This window comes from Oncorhynchus tshawytscha, linkage group LG33, assembly GCF_018296145.1.
Source record: "Oncorhynchus tshawytscha isolate Ot180627B linkage group LG33, Otsh_v2.0, whole genome shotgun sequence".
NCBI classification, from domain to species: Eukaryota; Metazoa; Chordata; class Actinopteri; order Salmoniformes; family Salmonidae; genus Oncorhynchus; species Oncorhynchus tshawytscha.
The window spans coordinates 8,691,412-8,707,717 of record NC_056461.1 but is presented as its reverse complement, the minus strand read 5'-3'; the positions used below and the strand labels follow the sequence as shown (position 1 = coordinate 8,707,717).

General features: G+C 44.7%; 1 protein-coding gene across 1 annotated transcript; it reads right to left on the bottom strand.

The window, feature by feature from the left end:
• Positions 1-239: 239 nt before the first annotated feature.
• Positions 240-5,756, bottom strand: zcchc9 (zinc finger, CCHC domain containing 9). The gene is made up of 6 exons (XM_024397176.2): positions 4,712-5,756; positions 3,867-4,312; positions 3,579-3,729; positions 1,684-1,776; positions 1,522-1,590; positions 240-879 (listed from the first exon to the last, which is right to left on the bottom strand). Exons 2-6 carry the CDS (start codon positions 4,299-4,301, stop codon positions 767-769), a joined length of 861 nt encoding a protein of 286 aa, XP_024252944.2. The 5' UTR covers positions 4,302-4,312; positions 4,712-5,756; the 3' UTR covers positions 240-766.
• Between the last annotated feature and the right edge of the window lie 10,550 nt (positions 5,757-16,306).

Here is a 16,306-nt window from a genome sequence, read left to right as displayed (position 1 = left end):
GCTGGTCTAAGTCTATGGAGGAGACGGCTAGCACACGTGTACCACCTTCCTGGAGAGAGACACCACACACACACTAAACCGGAGTCTGATGGTTGAATTGATACAATATGGAGACTCATGATTCTAACGAGACAAAACACGTCTAGTCGAGCGGCTGCTAATACAGGTGTCTAATTTACAACGGACAGTGTTTCCGAATTACCCAAAATGTCTTAGTCACAGCAAATGTAGGTCATGTATGTAATATCAGTCTAATTTATTGAATTTTGCAAGAAATATTTCAGATGTTGATGTGAGTGAACGTGCAGTAATGATACTCGATGACAAAACAAATTCTGTGAAATGCAAATAAAAACCTATATTTTTAACCTTTTTGTTTCTCAGACACCTGGGGATGGATGAGAGAACACACCACCAAACATGAGACACACAGGATAGATGGCTAGCGAGATATAAAAACACATCTTTAGATACAGGAGCGACCCGCTAGCTAGCATACACTACAGGCTCCAGTCTCGTCCCATCCATACAAATCACTTCCAGTCCTATACACAAGAGTCCAGGGTGTGAGACCACAGAGGGCGCTTTCCAATATGGCAGTCAAGAGCAGCTCTCCATTTTCCCTGACTATGGATGTTGTTTGTCAAAGCTCAGAGAGAGAGAGTGAGAACGGTGACAGAACGAACGCCCTTCGTGGATTTCAGTCTTGGGATGTGTCGATGTCAGTCCTGTCCAATCTGGCGAGTCCTCTGCGTGGATTGGCAGGTCAGAAGACCACTACCTTGGCCCGTTTGGGCGGGGCTTTCTTCACAGGCACATGCACTTCCTCGTGGTCGGCACTCATGTTATTGGACAGCCAGCCCAAGGTCACTTGGTTAGCTACGGGGAGAATTGGACAAACACACGTCAGTCACACAACATCTCGGGAGCGTATAAAGAGGACTAACTGTACAGAGCGTTCAGAGAGATGAGACAAACCACGTTCAGATAGATATATTCAATGGAAATGACAAAGGGAATGTTCAGAGAGAAATGTAGCGTATATGAGACCCATTTTTGGTTTACAAACAGGCGTCACGTTCGAGTGATGCCCGGCCAAAAAGCGCCGTAGCAGGATCGCTAACGCTAAAGTCAGGACCGTGGTGAATTTAACAGTGAGTGAATGATGACAACGGGAACAGGCAAAACAGATGGCTACAGCTAATGATACGTTCATAATCCTTCTGGCTTTATCGAGCTCAATCTGTGATATTCTACCATGCCTCGCCGGCTTGCTAACGTTAGTCAAATCCTCTGATGACATTAGCGACGCTGCAAACGATAACCGCCTCGATGACTTATTTGTCAACTTGCATGAGCTGCATTTGAAGTTGCATGCGATCGAACCCACTGTCGGGTAAAGCTTTATTCTGAATATGTCGTGCGAGTGCAACATTCCCGTGACGCGAGCAGGGGAAAATGGGTCTGTCGAACAGACAATCCTGACGCAGGGTAGAGAGAGACGGGAGCCTGGTTACTCACACGCGGCCTGGTGCTCAGGACAATCCTTCTGGAAGTGCTCTACTGAACCACACACACGGCAACAACCTCCTGCAGATGGACAGAAAGGGAGGAGACAATGTTATGGATTCACGGTTTGATTTATCAGCCCAGTTTAGTACTGTGAGAGTGCATGTGTTGTACCTGCAGCGTACAGTCCTTTGGGGTTATCTGGGCAGGACCTGGACAGGTGGCCAGTCTTACTACAGATGAAACACTTGGCATACGGGTATTCCCCTGAGCGAGAGAGAGAGAGAGAGAGAGAAACAAAACACACATTCAATCAAATCCATTGATCATCCTTGATGTTTCTACAACTTGATTGGAGTCCAGATGTGGTAAATTCAATTGATTAGACATGATTTGGAAAGGCACACAACTGTCTATATAAGGTCCCACAGTTGATACTGCATGTCAGAGCAAAAAACCTAGCCATGAGGTCGAAGGAATTGTCCGTAGACCTCCAAGACAGGAGAGGGTCAAGGCACAGATCTGGGGAAGGGTAACAAAAAAAATGTCTGCAGCATTGAAGGTCCCCAAGAACACAGTGGTGTCCATCATTCTTAAATGGAAGAAGTTTGGAACCACCAAGACTCTTCCTAGAGCTGGCCACCCGGCCAAACTGAGCAATCAGGGGAGAAGGGCTTTATTCAGGGAGGTGACAAAGAACCCAATGAGCTCCAGAGTTCCTCTGTGGAGATGGGAGAACCTTCCAGAAGGACAACAATTTCTGCAGCACTCCACCAATCAGGCCTTTATGGTAGAGTGGTCAGACGGAAGCCACTCCTCAGTAAAAGGAACATGACGGCCCAGTTGCAGTTTGCCAAAAGGCCCCTAAAGACTCTCAGACCATAAGAAACAACATTCTCTGGTCTGATGAAACCAAGATTCAACTCTTTAGCCTGAATAACAAGCATCACGTCTGGAGGAAACCAGGCACCACTCATCACCTGGCCAATACCATCCCTATGCTGCAGCATGGTGGTGGCAGCATCATGCTGTGGGGATGTTTTTCGGTAGCAGGGACGGGGAGACTTGTCAGGATCGAAGGAAAGATGAATGGAACAAAGTACAGAGAGATCCTTGATGAAAATCTGCTCCAGAGTACTCCAAAGACCTCAGAACCAGGACTGGGGCGAAGGTTCACCTTCCAGCAGGACAACGACCCTAAGCACAGAGCCAAGACAAGCAGGAGTGCCTTCGGGACAAGTCTCTGAATGTCTGATTGGCCCAGCCAGAGCCCGCACTTGAACCCGATCGAACGTCTCCGGAGAGTCCTGAAAATAGCTGTGCAGCGATGCTCCCCATCCAACCTGACAGAGCTAGAGGATTTGCAGAGAAAAATGGGAGAAACTCCCCAAATACAGGTGTGCCAAGCTTATAGCGTCATATCCAAGAAGACTCAAGGCTGTAGTCACTGTCAAAGGTGTGATTTGTCATTATGAGGTAGTGTGTAGATTGATGAGAGGGTGAAAAAAAAACAATTTAATCCATTTTAGAATTAGGCTGTAACGTAACAAAATGTGAAAGTGTTGGTCCCATGTTTCATGAGCTGAAATAAAAGATCCCAGAAATGTTCCATACACACAAAAATAGAAGAGGAAGGAAGGACCTCCACATCCGGCATCTTCCCCGGCGTGATCGTCTGAGACCAGCCACCCGATGAAACGGAGGAGTATTTCTGTCTGTAGTAAAGCCCTTATGTGAGGAAAAACTAATTCTGATTGGCTGGGCCTGGCTCCCCAGTGGGTGGGCCTGGCTCCCCAGTGGCTGGGCCTGGCTCCCCAGTGGCTGGGCGTATGCCCTCCAAGGCCCACCCATGGCCTCACCCCTGCCGAGTCATGTGAAATCCATAGATTAGATTACTTCATTTCAATTGACTGGTTTCCTTATATGAACTGATACTCAGTAAAATCATTGAAGTTGTTCTATGTTGCGTTTATATTTTTGTTCAGCATAGAAAGAATAACAAACAGAACAAATCTAAATTGAATTATAGAACACAACCAGGAATCAGGACAACACACACACACACACACCTAGAGCAGGATCTATTTTAGCACGGCAGCGTTGGATCTCATGTTCTGTGGATCCACAGCGGTAGCAGATTTCCCTTCCCATCTCCTCGTCTCGGTCCGCCTCCGGACAGTCAGCCAACCCGTGGCCAGGCTTCCTACAGTTAAAACACACCTGGAGAGGGGGAGAGAGAGGTAAGAAAGAAGGAAGAGGTAAGAGAGTAAGACAACATCACAAGGTTGAGTGTCACTATTACTAGCAACATTGGAAACTTAGTCACTCTACGCTTGATCTCTGCCCATCTTACTCACCATGCTGCTCTTCTTGTCATCCTGTCTCTTAATCCTCCTGTCCTCTCTCCTCCTGTCTTTCTTCAGGGCTGTCTCTACCTCTTCCCTGAGTCCCCCCATCCCTGCCCCTCCACCTCCCCTGGACGTCCCAGCCCCGCCACTCTGAAGGTATTCCATGAAGCCGTTCACATCCTCATTGTCGTAGTCTTTCTTCTTCCGACAGGGCTTCTTAATCCCAGCATCGCCGAGCTGCGTTCGCCTCAGAGGGTCTCCCCCTCCTCCCCTACCTCTTCCCCAACCCCCAAGACCATGGCTAGAGCTAGCACCTCCTGAACCTCCAAAAGGGCCTGGACGACCCCTCCCTACTCCTCCCCCTCTGGTTCTAAGCTGGCTCCAGGGTGTTGCCTCAGCAGGTTTGTGTTTGTGGACGTTGTTGGCTCTGGCCCATCGCGTCATTGCTGGAACACCTGGGGTACACACATAAAGAGATGAGGCAGACGGATGAGAGATGGAAAAAAAACCATTAGGGATTCGGGAGTATGGTGAATGTTCCCCTAGACTGATCTAGCAAAAGCAGCGGTCATTCATCTCAAAATACAAAGTGGTATATAAATATGTATTTAAAAACAAACTTCATACTAACTATATACACATTAACAGCTCAGCTATAAAAACAACGCTTAGGATAGAGGCTACAAATAAACTTGCTAGCTAGATAACGTGAAGAGTTACTAGCATTACTCTAAGAGTCCTTTTCAGCGGAGTTGTGAACTAAATCTGGAGCGAAATATATTCGCAGAAATTCAGAAACTGATAAATTCAGTTAAATAATGTGATCAGAATATATTTATCTGTTATAAACTCACCTAAAGTGTAAAACTATCGCTGCCACATGTGTTTACTGTTTAGCCGGAAGCCAAGTTCTTCTTCTTCTTCTTCCTTGGGTGAAAATGAGTCGATAGACTCGTACCGCCATCTGTTGTTGAGGTTGAGAATTTATAATAACAAGTGATCACACATGCACTTTTGTTTCGTGCTTGCTGCACGCCTGCTCTTTGACTGGAAGTAAAGCGAGTGCACGAATGTGTTTGTGCAGTTGCTTTGGTTCTTTTCTCCCAAATCCTGGTGTGCAATCGTCGTTGCACCATGCGTTGGCGTCTGATCTGGATTGTCCAAAGTAGGACCAGATTAATTTGTTATACATCCTCTCTTTTGACAGTTTTCGAGTTGATGTAAACCAGCCCTGCAAACGCACACTGGTTCACCATGTTATTGTGCTGTCCCTGTTTATGTAACGTTTCCCTTCAGTATTTCAGTGGGCGGTGTTCCCATCTACAATTCCACCATTACTTTCCCTGTAGGTCTGCTTTGGGGACCAGTCATCTCGTTATGTGATAGCTAGGCCTATTATCAGTTTTCCATTTTATGTAGCCAACCCCACTGTAAAACCATGTTATTGTACATTTCTTTATTTCAGTGGACAGTTCTACAAACACTACTCTCTGCCACAGGTAGGTCTGTAATTAGCTACACACAATATTGCCTAGTCAGACATTACACTGTTCCAGCTGGCTGATGGGTGTTATTAGATAAGTAACGTTACTGTTTGCCATACTACAGAGCATTTTTGACCAACCTGAACTTGTCAATACTTCCTCAATTCCTGACTTGGAAGACAACCAATGTCTTCTAAACTTCAATGTCCAGTTGCAGGCGGTTTGTTTGAATTTATCAAATGCGTGGTTATTAAATTACATGTGTTTTGCCCCATAAAGGTTGTCCAACAATGTATGCTGCCATCTTGTCTCTTTCAAACCTTCTCTCATTGATGAGACCGGTGGTTGTCCACCCCAAAGTGGCTCATCGTGATAACACATACACTCACTCGTCTGTGGCGTCACCTGAGCCCCGACACTCACCCGTCTGTGGCGTCACCTGAGTCCCGACACTCACCCGTCTATGGCGTCACCTGAGTCCCGACACTCACCCGTCTGTGGCGTCACCTGAGTCCCGACACTCACCCGTCTGTGGCGTCACCTGAGTCCCGACACTCACCCGTCTGTGGCGTCACCTGAGTCCCGACACTCACCCGTCTGTGGCTTCACCTGAGTCCCGACACTCACCCGTCTGTGGCTTCACCTGAGTCCCGACACTCACCCGTCTGTGGCGTCACCTGAGTCCGGACACTCACCCGTCTGTGGCGTCACCTGAGTCCCGACACTCACCCGTCTGTGGCGTCACCTGAGTCCCGACACTCACCCGTCTGTGGCGTCACCTGAGTCCCGACACTCACCCGTCTGTGGCGTCACTTGAGTCCCGACACTCACCCGTCTGTGGCGTCACCTGAGTCCCGACACTCACCCGTCTGTGGCGTCACCTGAGTCCCGACACTCACCCGTCTGTGGCGTCACCTGAGTCCCGACACTCACCCGTCTGTGGCGTCACTTGAGTCCCGACACTCACCCGTCTGTGGCGTAACCTGAGTCCCGACACTCACTCGTCTGTGGCGTCACCTGAGTCCCGACACTCACCCGTCTGTGGCGTCACCTGAGTCCCGACACTCACCCGTCTGTGGCGTCACCTGAGTCCGGACACTCACCCGTCTGTGGCGTCACCTGAGTCCCGACACTCACCCGTCGGTGGCGTCACCTGAGTCCCGACACTCACCCGTCTGTGGCGTCACCTGAGTCCCGACACTCACCCGTCTGTGGCGTCACTTGAGTCCCGACACTCACCCGTCTGTGACGTCACCTGAGTCCCGACACTCACCCGTCTGTGGCGTCACCTGAGTCCCGACACTCACCCGTCTGTGGCGTCACCTGAGTCCCGACACTCACCCGTCTGTGGCGTCACCTGAGTCCCGACACTCACCCGTCTGTGGCGTCACCTGAGTCCCGACACTCACCCGTCTGTGGCGTCACCTGAGTCCCGACACTCACCCGTCTGTGGCGTCACCTGAGTCCCGACACTCACCCGTCTGTGGCGTCACCTGAGACCCGACATCCATAGGCGGGGGTGTGAGTCATGTTTGGGGAACCAATTTTTTGGGGGGACCCTCAATTTCACCTTTATAATAAAGGATTGCATGCATAGGTTTAGCTGAACTGACCCTACTGAATATAAGACTTTATTTTTTAATCAAGGTACCTTTATTAATGTAATATACACATCTGTTTTTCTGACCGTACAGAAGTATTACCACAACTTGTCCATTAGCTGCAAGGTGGAGGCCTGTTCAATACACTGAAACTGGATTATGTGATCTTGATATTGTGGTATCTGGATCAGAATGATCCTACCTGATTATTTTCTGGGGAAAAAACGCTCAAAAACAGCAAGATAGATCTGATCCTGAATTACAGAATCCGGCTCATTCAGATTCAGATAGCAAGTTTTGAAAAACCTGGCGGTCTTATCCGCTAAACAAAATGTAACATAACTCGCCCAGTAGATGGCAATATAGTGACCTACCCAAAGCACAAAATCTGGATTCTGTGATCTTGACATTGTGTGTCTAGATCAGAATGATCCTATCTGATTTATTTTCTGAAAAGCCATCTCATTCAGCCAGATCGATCTGGTCCTGGATAGCAAAAGAGGATGGCAGAATCTGGATCATTCTGATCCCCAAATGTTTAGAAAAAACAGCCCCTGCACATTGTAGTTTCTGTGGTTATAGACCTACTCTTCCTGTTAGAGGATTTTTGACCATGCTGTCCAGAATGTTACCTAATAAATCAGACTGATACCAATTATTGGTATACAGTCTCAAACAAAGCACTGCAAAATCGTAGATATTTTTCTTACAAGCCAGAATGTTGGAGTAAAATTACACTTGAACTTACTCTACTGGTTGTCTGTACAGTTTATCCTTCTGCTGCTTGAAATTTGAGAAAAAACATCCACAGGAAAGTGTTATTGACCCAACTTTTTAGAGCCTGAGCTGAAGTTAAAATGTATCACTTGGCACATGCACAACACCATGTTAAACGCCTGTTATTATGCATGCATGTTCTACCATCTTGTGCATGCATGTTGTCATGAGCAAACATCTTGATTGCCACGCACACAGACCCGCGTTTTGAAGTTCGTTTAAGTCCCGTGGATGTTTTCTCAAATTTCAATCAGCTGAAAGACCAACAGCACAGACAATGGGCGGAGTTAGTTCAAATATCATTTTATTCAGCATTCGTGACAGACGAGGGGCGTTTATTTATTTATTTTCTATGCGATTGAAGGTGTCACCACGTTTTTGAGACTATCCGGGAGGGAGACGTTCTGATTTTGGGGAGTCTATCATCCCCGCTGTCTGGGTCCTGTGTGTAATATTTGTGTTGTGGAGAAATGACCAGGCAGGAGACATGAGTACAGTTAGTTTTCGTTTAGTCAAAACCCCTCGTGCTCTACAGTTCCCGGCACCCTAGTGCGCATGTGCATTTCCTATTAGGTGTAGTAACGTAACACTGCCGTAATACATTACTGCTTAGTAACAGCATAGTAACTCATATAAACAGATGTAGATCCCAGATACTACACTGTGCTACTGCTTCGTTCTTTTTAAATAGCATAGAATTTGTTGCCTCGGCTCTCTGCTGCCTAGCTATTTGGCCAAGTTAAATGTATAAATCGCCATTCATTTAAGTGGTCCCTCCTATCTCTTGCCATCCTGCATCTTTTGATCTCACCTCTGGTTGTACGATGAGCATAGCTGATAAGGACTATCATAGAATGAAATCGGGAGAGTAGAACGACAATTTAATTTGTGTGATGCGACAGCTGGATTTAAAACGAGATTTTTATTTGTCCTGCAGGAAGAGAGATTTGCTTGTGCAGTCGTACTGTCCGAAGATGGATGGCGTCACCTCTGTCCCATACAGTCTGCGTGAGTGTCTACTACAGTAGGAGAGATGAACGACATATTTTATAACACAGTGGACACAGTGGGGAAAGATATGCACCGTTTAATGGTAGATTGTCTGTTGAGCCACACAGCAGGCAGAAAGAAAACTATCCTGGCGGCATTTGAGATTATGGGGGCCATTTTGTTATTGTTTCAATGAAGGATTCTAGCTTTAAATAAAGGTGGTAAAACAACACTCAATGCAAGTATAATCATTTTCTAAATTACACCCCCCCAAAAAATTCTGGATATCAGTATTTTCTTAAATTGGACCATTATCTCTGAGTAGAAAGAGTTTTTGCTGCATAAATTGTTTCAGATATGACTGTATGTGGGCAGGAGAATCAAGGGGGATGTAATGTGTGATGGAAAAAATAACTTTCGGTACAATTTCATAAATGCAGACAGATCATTTGTTTGTTCAACATGGTGGGATCTTTTTGTGTCTGTAAATTAATTATGCAAGAAATGGCGGTGGAAATGCCTTATTGATATGTATATTGATATAATAACCATGATTCAAGGTAAACTCAGAGTCCCGCAATGATATGACTTGTGGTCCTCCCACTACAACTCGGGAAAGTTAACAATGTATTTGGCTACAGAAGAAATAACTTGTGAACTTTACAGGGTGGTGAAAGTGCAAGGTGATGAGCTTGATGCTACTTTACTATAAATATGGAGGGTCTTATTCTGGTGACAGGAATGCTGTTTGACAAATACAAATATTATCGTTCTTATCCATAAAAATCCCCTCATGTAGTGTAGCCTACCCGCACAGCCTACCCGCACAGCCTACCCGCATAGCCTACCCGCACAGCCTACCCGCATAGCCTACCCGCACAGCCTACCCGCACAGCCTACCCGCACAGCCTACCCGCATAGCCCAGCCGCACAGCCTACCCGCACAGCCTACCCGCATAGCCTACCCGCACAGCCTACCCGCACAGCCTACCCGCATAGCCTACCCGCACAGCCTACCCGCATAGCCTACCCGCACAGCCTACCCGCACAGCCTACCCGCACAGCCTACCCGCATAGCCCAGCCGCACAGCCTACCCGCACAGCCTACCCGCATAGCCTACCCGCACAGCCTACCCGCATAGCCTACCCGCACAGCCTACCCGCACAGCCTACCCGCACAGCCTACCCGCACAGCCTACCCGCACAGCCTACCCGCATAGCCTACCCGCACAGCCTACCCGCACAGCCTACCCGCATAGCCCAGCCGCACAGCCTACCCGCACAGCCTACCCGCATAGCCTACCCGCACAGCCTACCCGCACAGCCTACCCGCACAGCCTACCCGCATAGCCCAGCCGCACAGCCTACCCGCACAGCCTACCCGCATAGCCTACCCGCACAGCCTACCCGCACAGCCTACCCGCACAGCCTACCCGCATAGCCCAGCCGCACAGCCTACCCGCACAGCCTACCCGCATAGCCTACCCGCACAGCCTACCCGCATAGCCTACCCGCACAGCCTACCCGCACAGCCTACCCGCATAGCCTACCCGCACAGCCTACCCGCATAGCCTACCCGCACAGCCTACCCGCAGCGTATCTGTGAGCTGTTGGCTAGACCACAGGTGTCAAGACCAGAGGGGGCACATTTGCTATGTAATGCAACACTTTTTGTGACAAAACTATCGGTGGAGTGGAATGCGATGAAAACACATTGAACTTTATATTTGTATTCGGTACTTAACAGAAATGTATATTTGTGTGCTCTACGTCGTCACGCACAGATTTTTACCCACACCAAGTCCGTTTGGTGGAAACACACCACTGGTGGGAAAATGTGCATATTTTCTTTTGCATAATTTTGAATAGATGCATGAAAATCTGTAAGATGGAAACCAAGCTGGTGAAAAAATTGCTGATGCACAAACACATTTCAAACTTGCACCTTGTGTATTCTACTAACTCTCAACAGTAAGTTGAGACATGTTTGTTATCAATGTTCATAAACTTCAATCAGTCTGCAACCCAGAGTTTGTCAGATTCTGGTTGAATGAAACAGCTTACAAAAGTCAAAGTGTTTATTTACGAGAACGTTCTAACATCAAAAATGCAAACCCAGTCTTTATAACACACACAAACAAGTTCAAATCTTAAGCTACGCCTTGCTCAGACAGTCTGTGTTTTTCCACTACATAGATACATTGTTTAATCTACAACATGTTTCATAATTTTCTGCCAGCCTAACAGTTTCTCCCCTCCACGGGTGGAGACAGAATGTCCTGTAAGGAACACAGTAGTCCAGCTTGTCTGTCGATAGCTCCTCTTATAATTTGTTTCACACTTGTACCCTGCTTACATACTAAGAAGGAACAAAAGGTCCTTGTTCTAATTCTGACTAAAGCTACACACATTATCAGATTATAGTTTTATGAGTGTAATAAATTTCATACAATTATATGGTTTCAGAGTGGAATTATTTAATCATTATCTTTAGACATAAAGTATTTCATCAGACACCGACTGAGATCCTAAAAAAATCAAAATCGTCTGTCCTCGGTTGCAATACTCACTACTGAGTTCCAAACTGCCTCTGGAAGCAACAGCAACATGGGAGCTTCATGAAATGGGTTTCCATGGCCAAGCAGCCACACACCAGCCTAAGATCAGCATGCGCAATGCCAAGCGTCGGCTGGAGTGTTGTAAAAGCTTGCCGACATTGGACTCTGGAGCAGTGGAAACGTGTTCTCTGGAGTGATGAATCACGCTTCACCATCTGGCAGTCCGATGGATGAATCTGGGTTTAGCGGATGCCAGGAGAATGCTACTTTCCCAAATGCCTAGTGCCAACTGTAAGGTTTGGTGGAGGAATAATGGTCTGGGGCTATTTTTATGATTTATCTGGTTAATCAGCAGAATTAGGTTAGTTACGCCTGGGGTTGGAGCGAAAAGATCAGAATTGGACTGCCTGTGGAAATGTCGTCTTAGGGACTGTTAAAGCACAACTGAACTCAATTGTTTTTGTCAGAATTAGACTGCTTGTCTCGTCAGTCTGTGGCGTCGCAATGAGTCAGAAACATTTATTCTGGGGGTCAAAATTGACTACAATGTTTAAATGGGATAATTTTGGCCATAATGTCAGTATCGTCCAAAACGGAGATTTGCGAGATGTAAGTAATCTACTGTACATAGTATGTAACTGCTTTCCTTAGGTTGTGTTTCCGTCAACCCTGCCCACAGCTGACAGTACCCAAGTAATCATCGATTTCGGAGCGCAGCTGCATGGCCCGATTGTAATGCCCACTAAACACGTGGCTGAGGAACACACACTGAACGTGATAAATTTGGTTTCACTTGGATATCACTATGGGGCTATTTGGGGACCGTCAGTAAATTACACTAGGTACATGGGACAGTATTAAACCATTTCAATAGCTCCAAATTTCAACGACTTAACCTAAACTACAGTATAATTTGTAGAAATTCATATACTAATTTTGAAAGCATTTCATGAGAACTAAAAGGTGCGCAACATGAAATATTGTCCCATTTACATTGCATAATTTAATGACGTCCCTAACTATCCCCATAGAGATGGGCTATCCAAAGCCAAATCAATATTGCCATGGTCGCAAACAGTCCGCAGAAGCTAATTGGCAAAAGATCTTGGCTAGATTTCTAGGCTACTTCTAGACAAAAGACCTGGTTAGACTGTTTCAAGTTATGTAGAAGAGTGAGTGACTGAAACTGTACTGTTTTGTCAGAGTGAATATACAAATGCTTTGCACGTGCGAACACGAGACACCCACATCAGAGCATGCCTCCAAGACTCAAATCTCGTTTTCAGTCTCATTTCCTAATGAGGATAAATCAGTCAGTTCAGCCCCAGCCACCTAGCTAACGTTAGCCACAACAAATTGTAATTCGTAACATATCACACAAATAGTCATTCTTAACATATACGAAATGGATGACGGACCCCCACAAATGAATACATACCATACGAAACATATACTAATTGGAGTGTCCCGGATTTACATTTATTATGTTACGTCTACCCATAGGTTAAACATACAACTGTCCTGTACAACCTACCCGTCCTCACTCTCTCCCAGCTTGGATAGAAAGTTGTGGTGCATAAAACCAGTCTATTAATGCCAAATTCAGTCTGTTTTTTTAAATAAAAAATGACACATCAAATAGCCTAACAATTCTCCTGAAGTCTTCCTCGCTGTGTCTCTGTGCCTTTCGTTGTCCTTCTCTTAGAAACACGTTTCTGTATCTGCGCTTGTCTCTTTTTCCTACTTGAAGGGCTATAGTAGCTACAGCATCCGAATGCGTCGCCTTGCTTTTTTGTGTGTACATTTTTTCACCACCGCCTGAAGGCCTATGATGCGGTATACTAAGCGTTTACAACCCAGAGAGTCTTTCCTGAGACATTGTAGACAAAACATTTAATATATTGAGTTGCACCCCCTTTTGCCCTCAAAAGCTTCAATTTGTCGAGGCATGCTCTACAATCAATCAAATGTACTTACAGCAGATGTCACAAAGTGCTATACAGAAACCCAGCCTAAAATCCCAAACAGCAAGCAATGCAGATGTAGAAGCACGATGGCTAGGAAAAACTCCCTAAAAGGCAGGAACCTAGGAAGGCAGGAACCTTTCAGTGGTGATACACACTGGAAACTGTTGAGCGTGAAAAACACAGCAGCTTTGCAGTTCTTTACACACAAACTGTGAGTCTGGCATCTACTACCATACCCCGTTCAAGGGCACTGCAATCTGTTGTCTTCCCCATTCACCCTCTGAATGGCACAACAACAAAATCAATGTTTGAATTGTCTCAAGGCTTAAAAATCCTTCTTTAATCTGTCTCCTTCCCTTCATCTACACTGATTGAAGTGTATTCAACAAGTGACATAAATAACAGATCATAGCTTTCTCCTGGATTCACCTGGTCAGTCTGTCATGGAAAGAGCAGGTGTTCCTGATGTTTTGTACACTCAGTGTATGTCCATTGTTCTGCACACATCTTAAATGTAGTCTTGAATGAAAGATACAAAAATATGCCAGAGACTGGGTTGGGTAGGTTACTTTTTAAATGTAATCCGTTAGTTACTCGTTACCTGTCAAATTGTAATCAGTAATGTAACTTTTGGATTAACCAAACTCAGTAATGTAATCAGATTACTTTAAGTTACTTTTAGATTACTTTCCCCTTAAGAGGCATTAGAAGACACAAATGTATGTTATCAATTGAACGACATCTTTAAAAAATATATTTATAGGGGACAATGCACATTAATCAACATCAATATTACAATAATGCAACATCCATGTAAATGTGCCGGGGTTAGCCAAAAGCTCATTTGCACCCGTAGTCCCAGGGCAGCTAAGGACAGTTACACAACCACAATACAACTACTCACTAAAGCAATACAAAGTACAAATACATTACATCCAAAAATATATAATTCTAACAACAACACTATCATCAACTGTCGTCTTACATATGAGGAACTAGAGATAACTCATGTGTACAGGTTTGGATAGATTTTAGCCATGTTTTCAATTAAAAGTACAATAATCAGTGCAGCTTCTCAAGTCCATGGCATTGTAATTCCAGTATATTGTAGCTCTAACAGAGAAGACCGATTGACCGATTTTACTCTGTCGAAAAGGGACAATGCAGTCCCCTCTAGTTACTGCCCTTGTTATCCTGGAGGTGCTTTCCTTCAACATGATATGCCGGCATAGAGGCGGAGGGGCAAGACATTGCAGGATCTTAAAGACAAGGCTTGCATCTACATACTGCTTAAAGCTATCCAAACTATATGAATTGTGTTAGTATATGATATGACAATGGTGGTAACTGTTTGGTTTGTTATCAAAAATCTTAAGTGTTTGTTTTGTAGAGTGATTCAATTGGTTTCCGAATAGTAGCTCCTGCTTGTGACCAGCATGTGAGGCAATATCTCAGATGTGAGAAGATCATAGCATGCATATATGGTTTGGTGGCCTCCAGAGGAAGGAAAGGTCTTATAAACCTAAAGTTGGAAAATCCAAACTTGACCGTGTTAACCACCTTCTTCACATGTTTCTTAAATGTCGAGTTGGAGTCCAAAATGACACCGAGATACCTGAAGTTAGACACAACTTTCAGATTCTCCCCATGAACAAGAACAGCTCATTGAGAAGAATCAATGGATTTCTTAGAGAAGTACATACAAACAGTCTTGTCGATATTTAAATGCAGGCAAGAATTAATCATCCATTTAGAAACATTTACCATAGCTTAACTAGCCGTCTATTTTTTTAGTGTACTTACAGAACTGTATCATTTGCATACATCTGCATGTTAACATGTGAACTTTCTCCTTCATATAATAATAATAATAATAATACATTAGTAAATTATATCTTTATATTAATAACCAAAGTCTATCAGAATTACAGTCATTCCAATAAATGTTATACCCCTTAATCTTCAAGAATAGGATTTGGAAATATGGAAGTATAGATTAAACCATTGTTTAACCTGAGCATAACCCCAGAACTAAGGACTTATTAGCCAGCCCTACTCTGTTGTTTATGATTGTGTTGTCATGGAGGACTGATTGGGATCATTGATTTCAGTTGAAAAATAAATGCTGCGCTCATGGAATTGCATGCTTTGAGCACTACTGAAAAGTTATATTTACATATGAAAAATGGATGACATATGCTGCATTTGCTATCGGCCTGTTGTTTACCTTTTTGTTGGTGACACTTTGATATCTTGATAATATGCAGCTGTTTAAAGGCTAATCCACAGATGAAACAAAAACAAAATGGTGGGCACTCCTTTGTTTTGGTTAATATCTGAGGGATGGGCCTGGAGAAATGCAACCACTCAGATGAATAGACAGAGCTCTGGATGCAAGGACCGACCATCCACGATATCAACATGTATTGTTTTAACCATGTTATGAGGAAATACAGTGTTTGTTTACATTTACAATGTTTATATAACATTGAAGAAAAACTAGCTTATATTTTGGGTTCTCATGGAGTGTGACAGTTGAACTAACTAAGCTCATAAATTATATTATTCCAGAATCAATGGATATAGACAATACCAGTCAAAAGTTTGGACACACCTAGTCATTCCAGGGTTTGTCTTTATTTGGACTATTTTCTACATTGTAGAATAATAGTGAAGACATCAAAACTATGAAATAACACGTATGGAATCATGTAGTAACCAAAAAATTGTTAAACAAATCAAAATGTATTTTAGATTTGAGATTCTTCAAAATAGCCAACCTGTGCCTTGATGACAGCTTTGCACACTCTTTGCATTCTCTCAACCAGCTTCATGAGGTAGTCACTTGGAATGCAACATTAACAGGTGTGCCTTCTTAAAAGTTAATTTGGTCACACGTTTTGAAGGAGCATGCAATTGGCATTTTGACTGCAGGAATGTCCACCGGAGCTGTTGCCAGAGAATTGAATGTTCATTTCTCTACCTTAAGCCACCTCCAACGTCATTTTAGAGAATTTGGCTGTACGTCAAACTGGCCTCACAGCTGCAGTAACCACGCCAGCCCAGGACCTC

Excerpts from the sequence above, each read along its gene's own strand:
- zcchc9 (XM_024397176.2), bottom strand. The coding sequence starts at position 4,301 with ATGACGCGATGGGCCAGAGCCAACAACGTCCACAAACACAAACCTGCT. Across the intron at positions 1,591-1,683 it reads CAAAGGACTGTACGCTGCAG|GAGGTTGTTGCCGTGTGTGT; the intron begins GTACAACACATG and ends GTCCATCTGCAG. Across the intron at positions 880-1,521 it reads TCCTGAGCACCAGGCCGCGT|CTAACCAAGTGACCTTGGGC; the intron begins GTGAGTAACCAG and ends TTCTCCCCGTAG.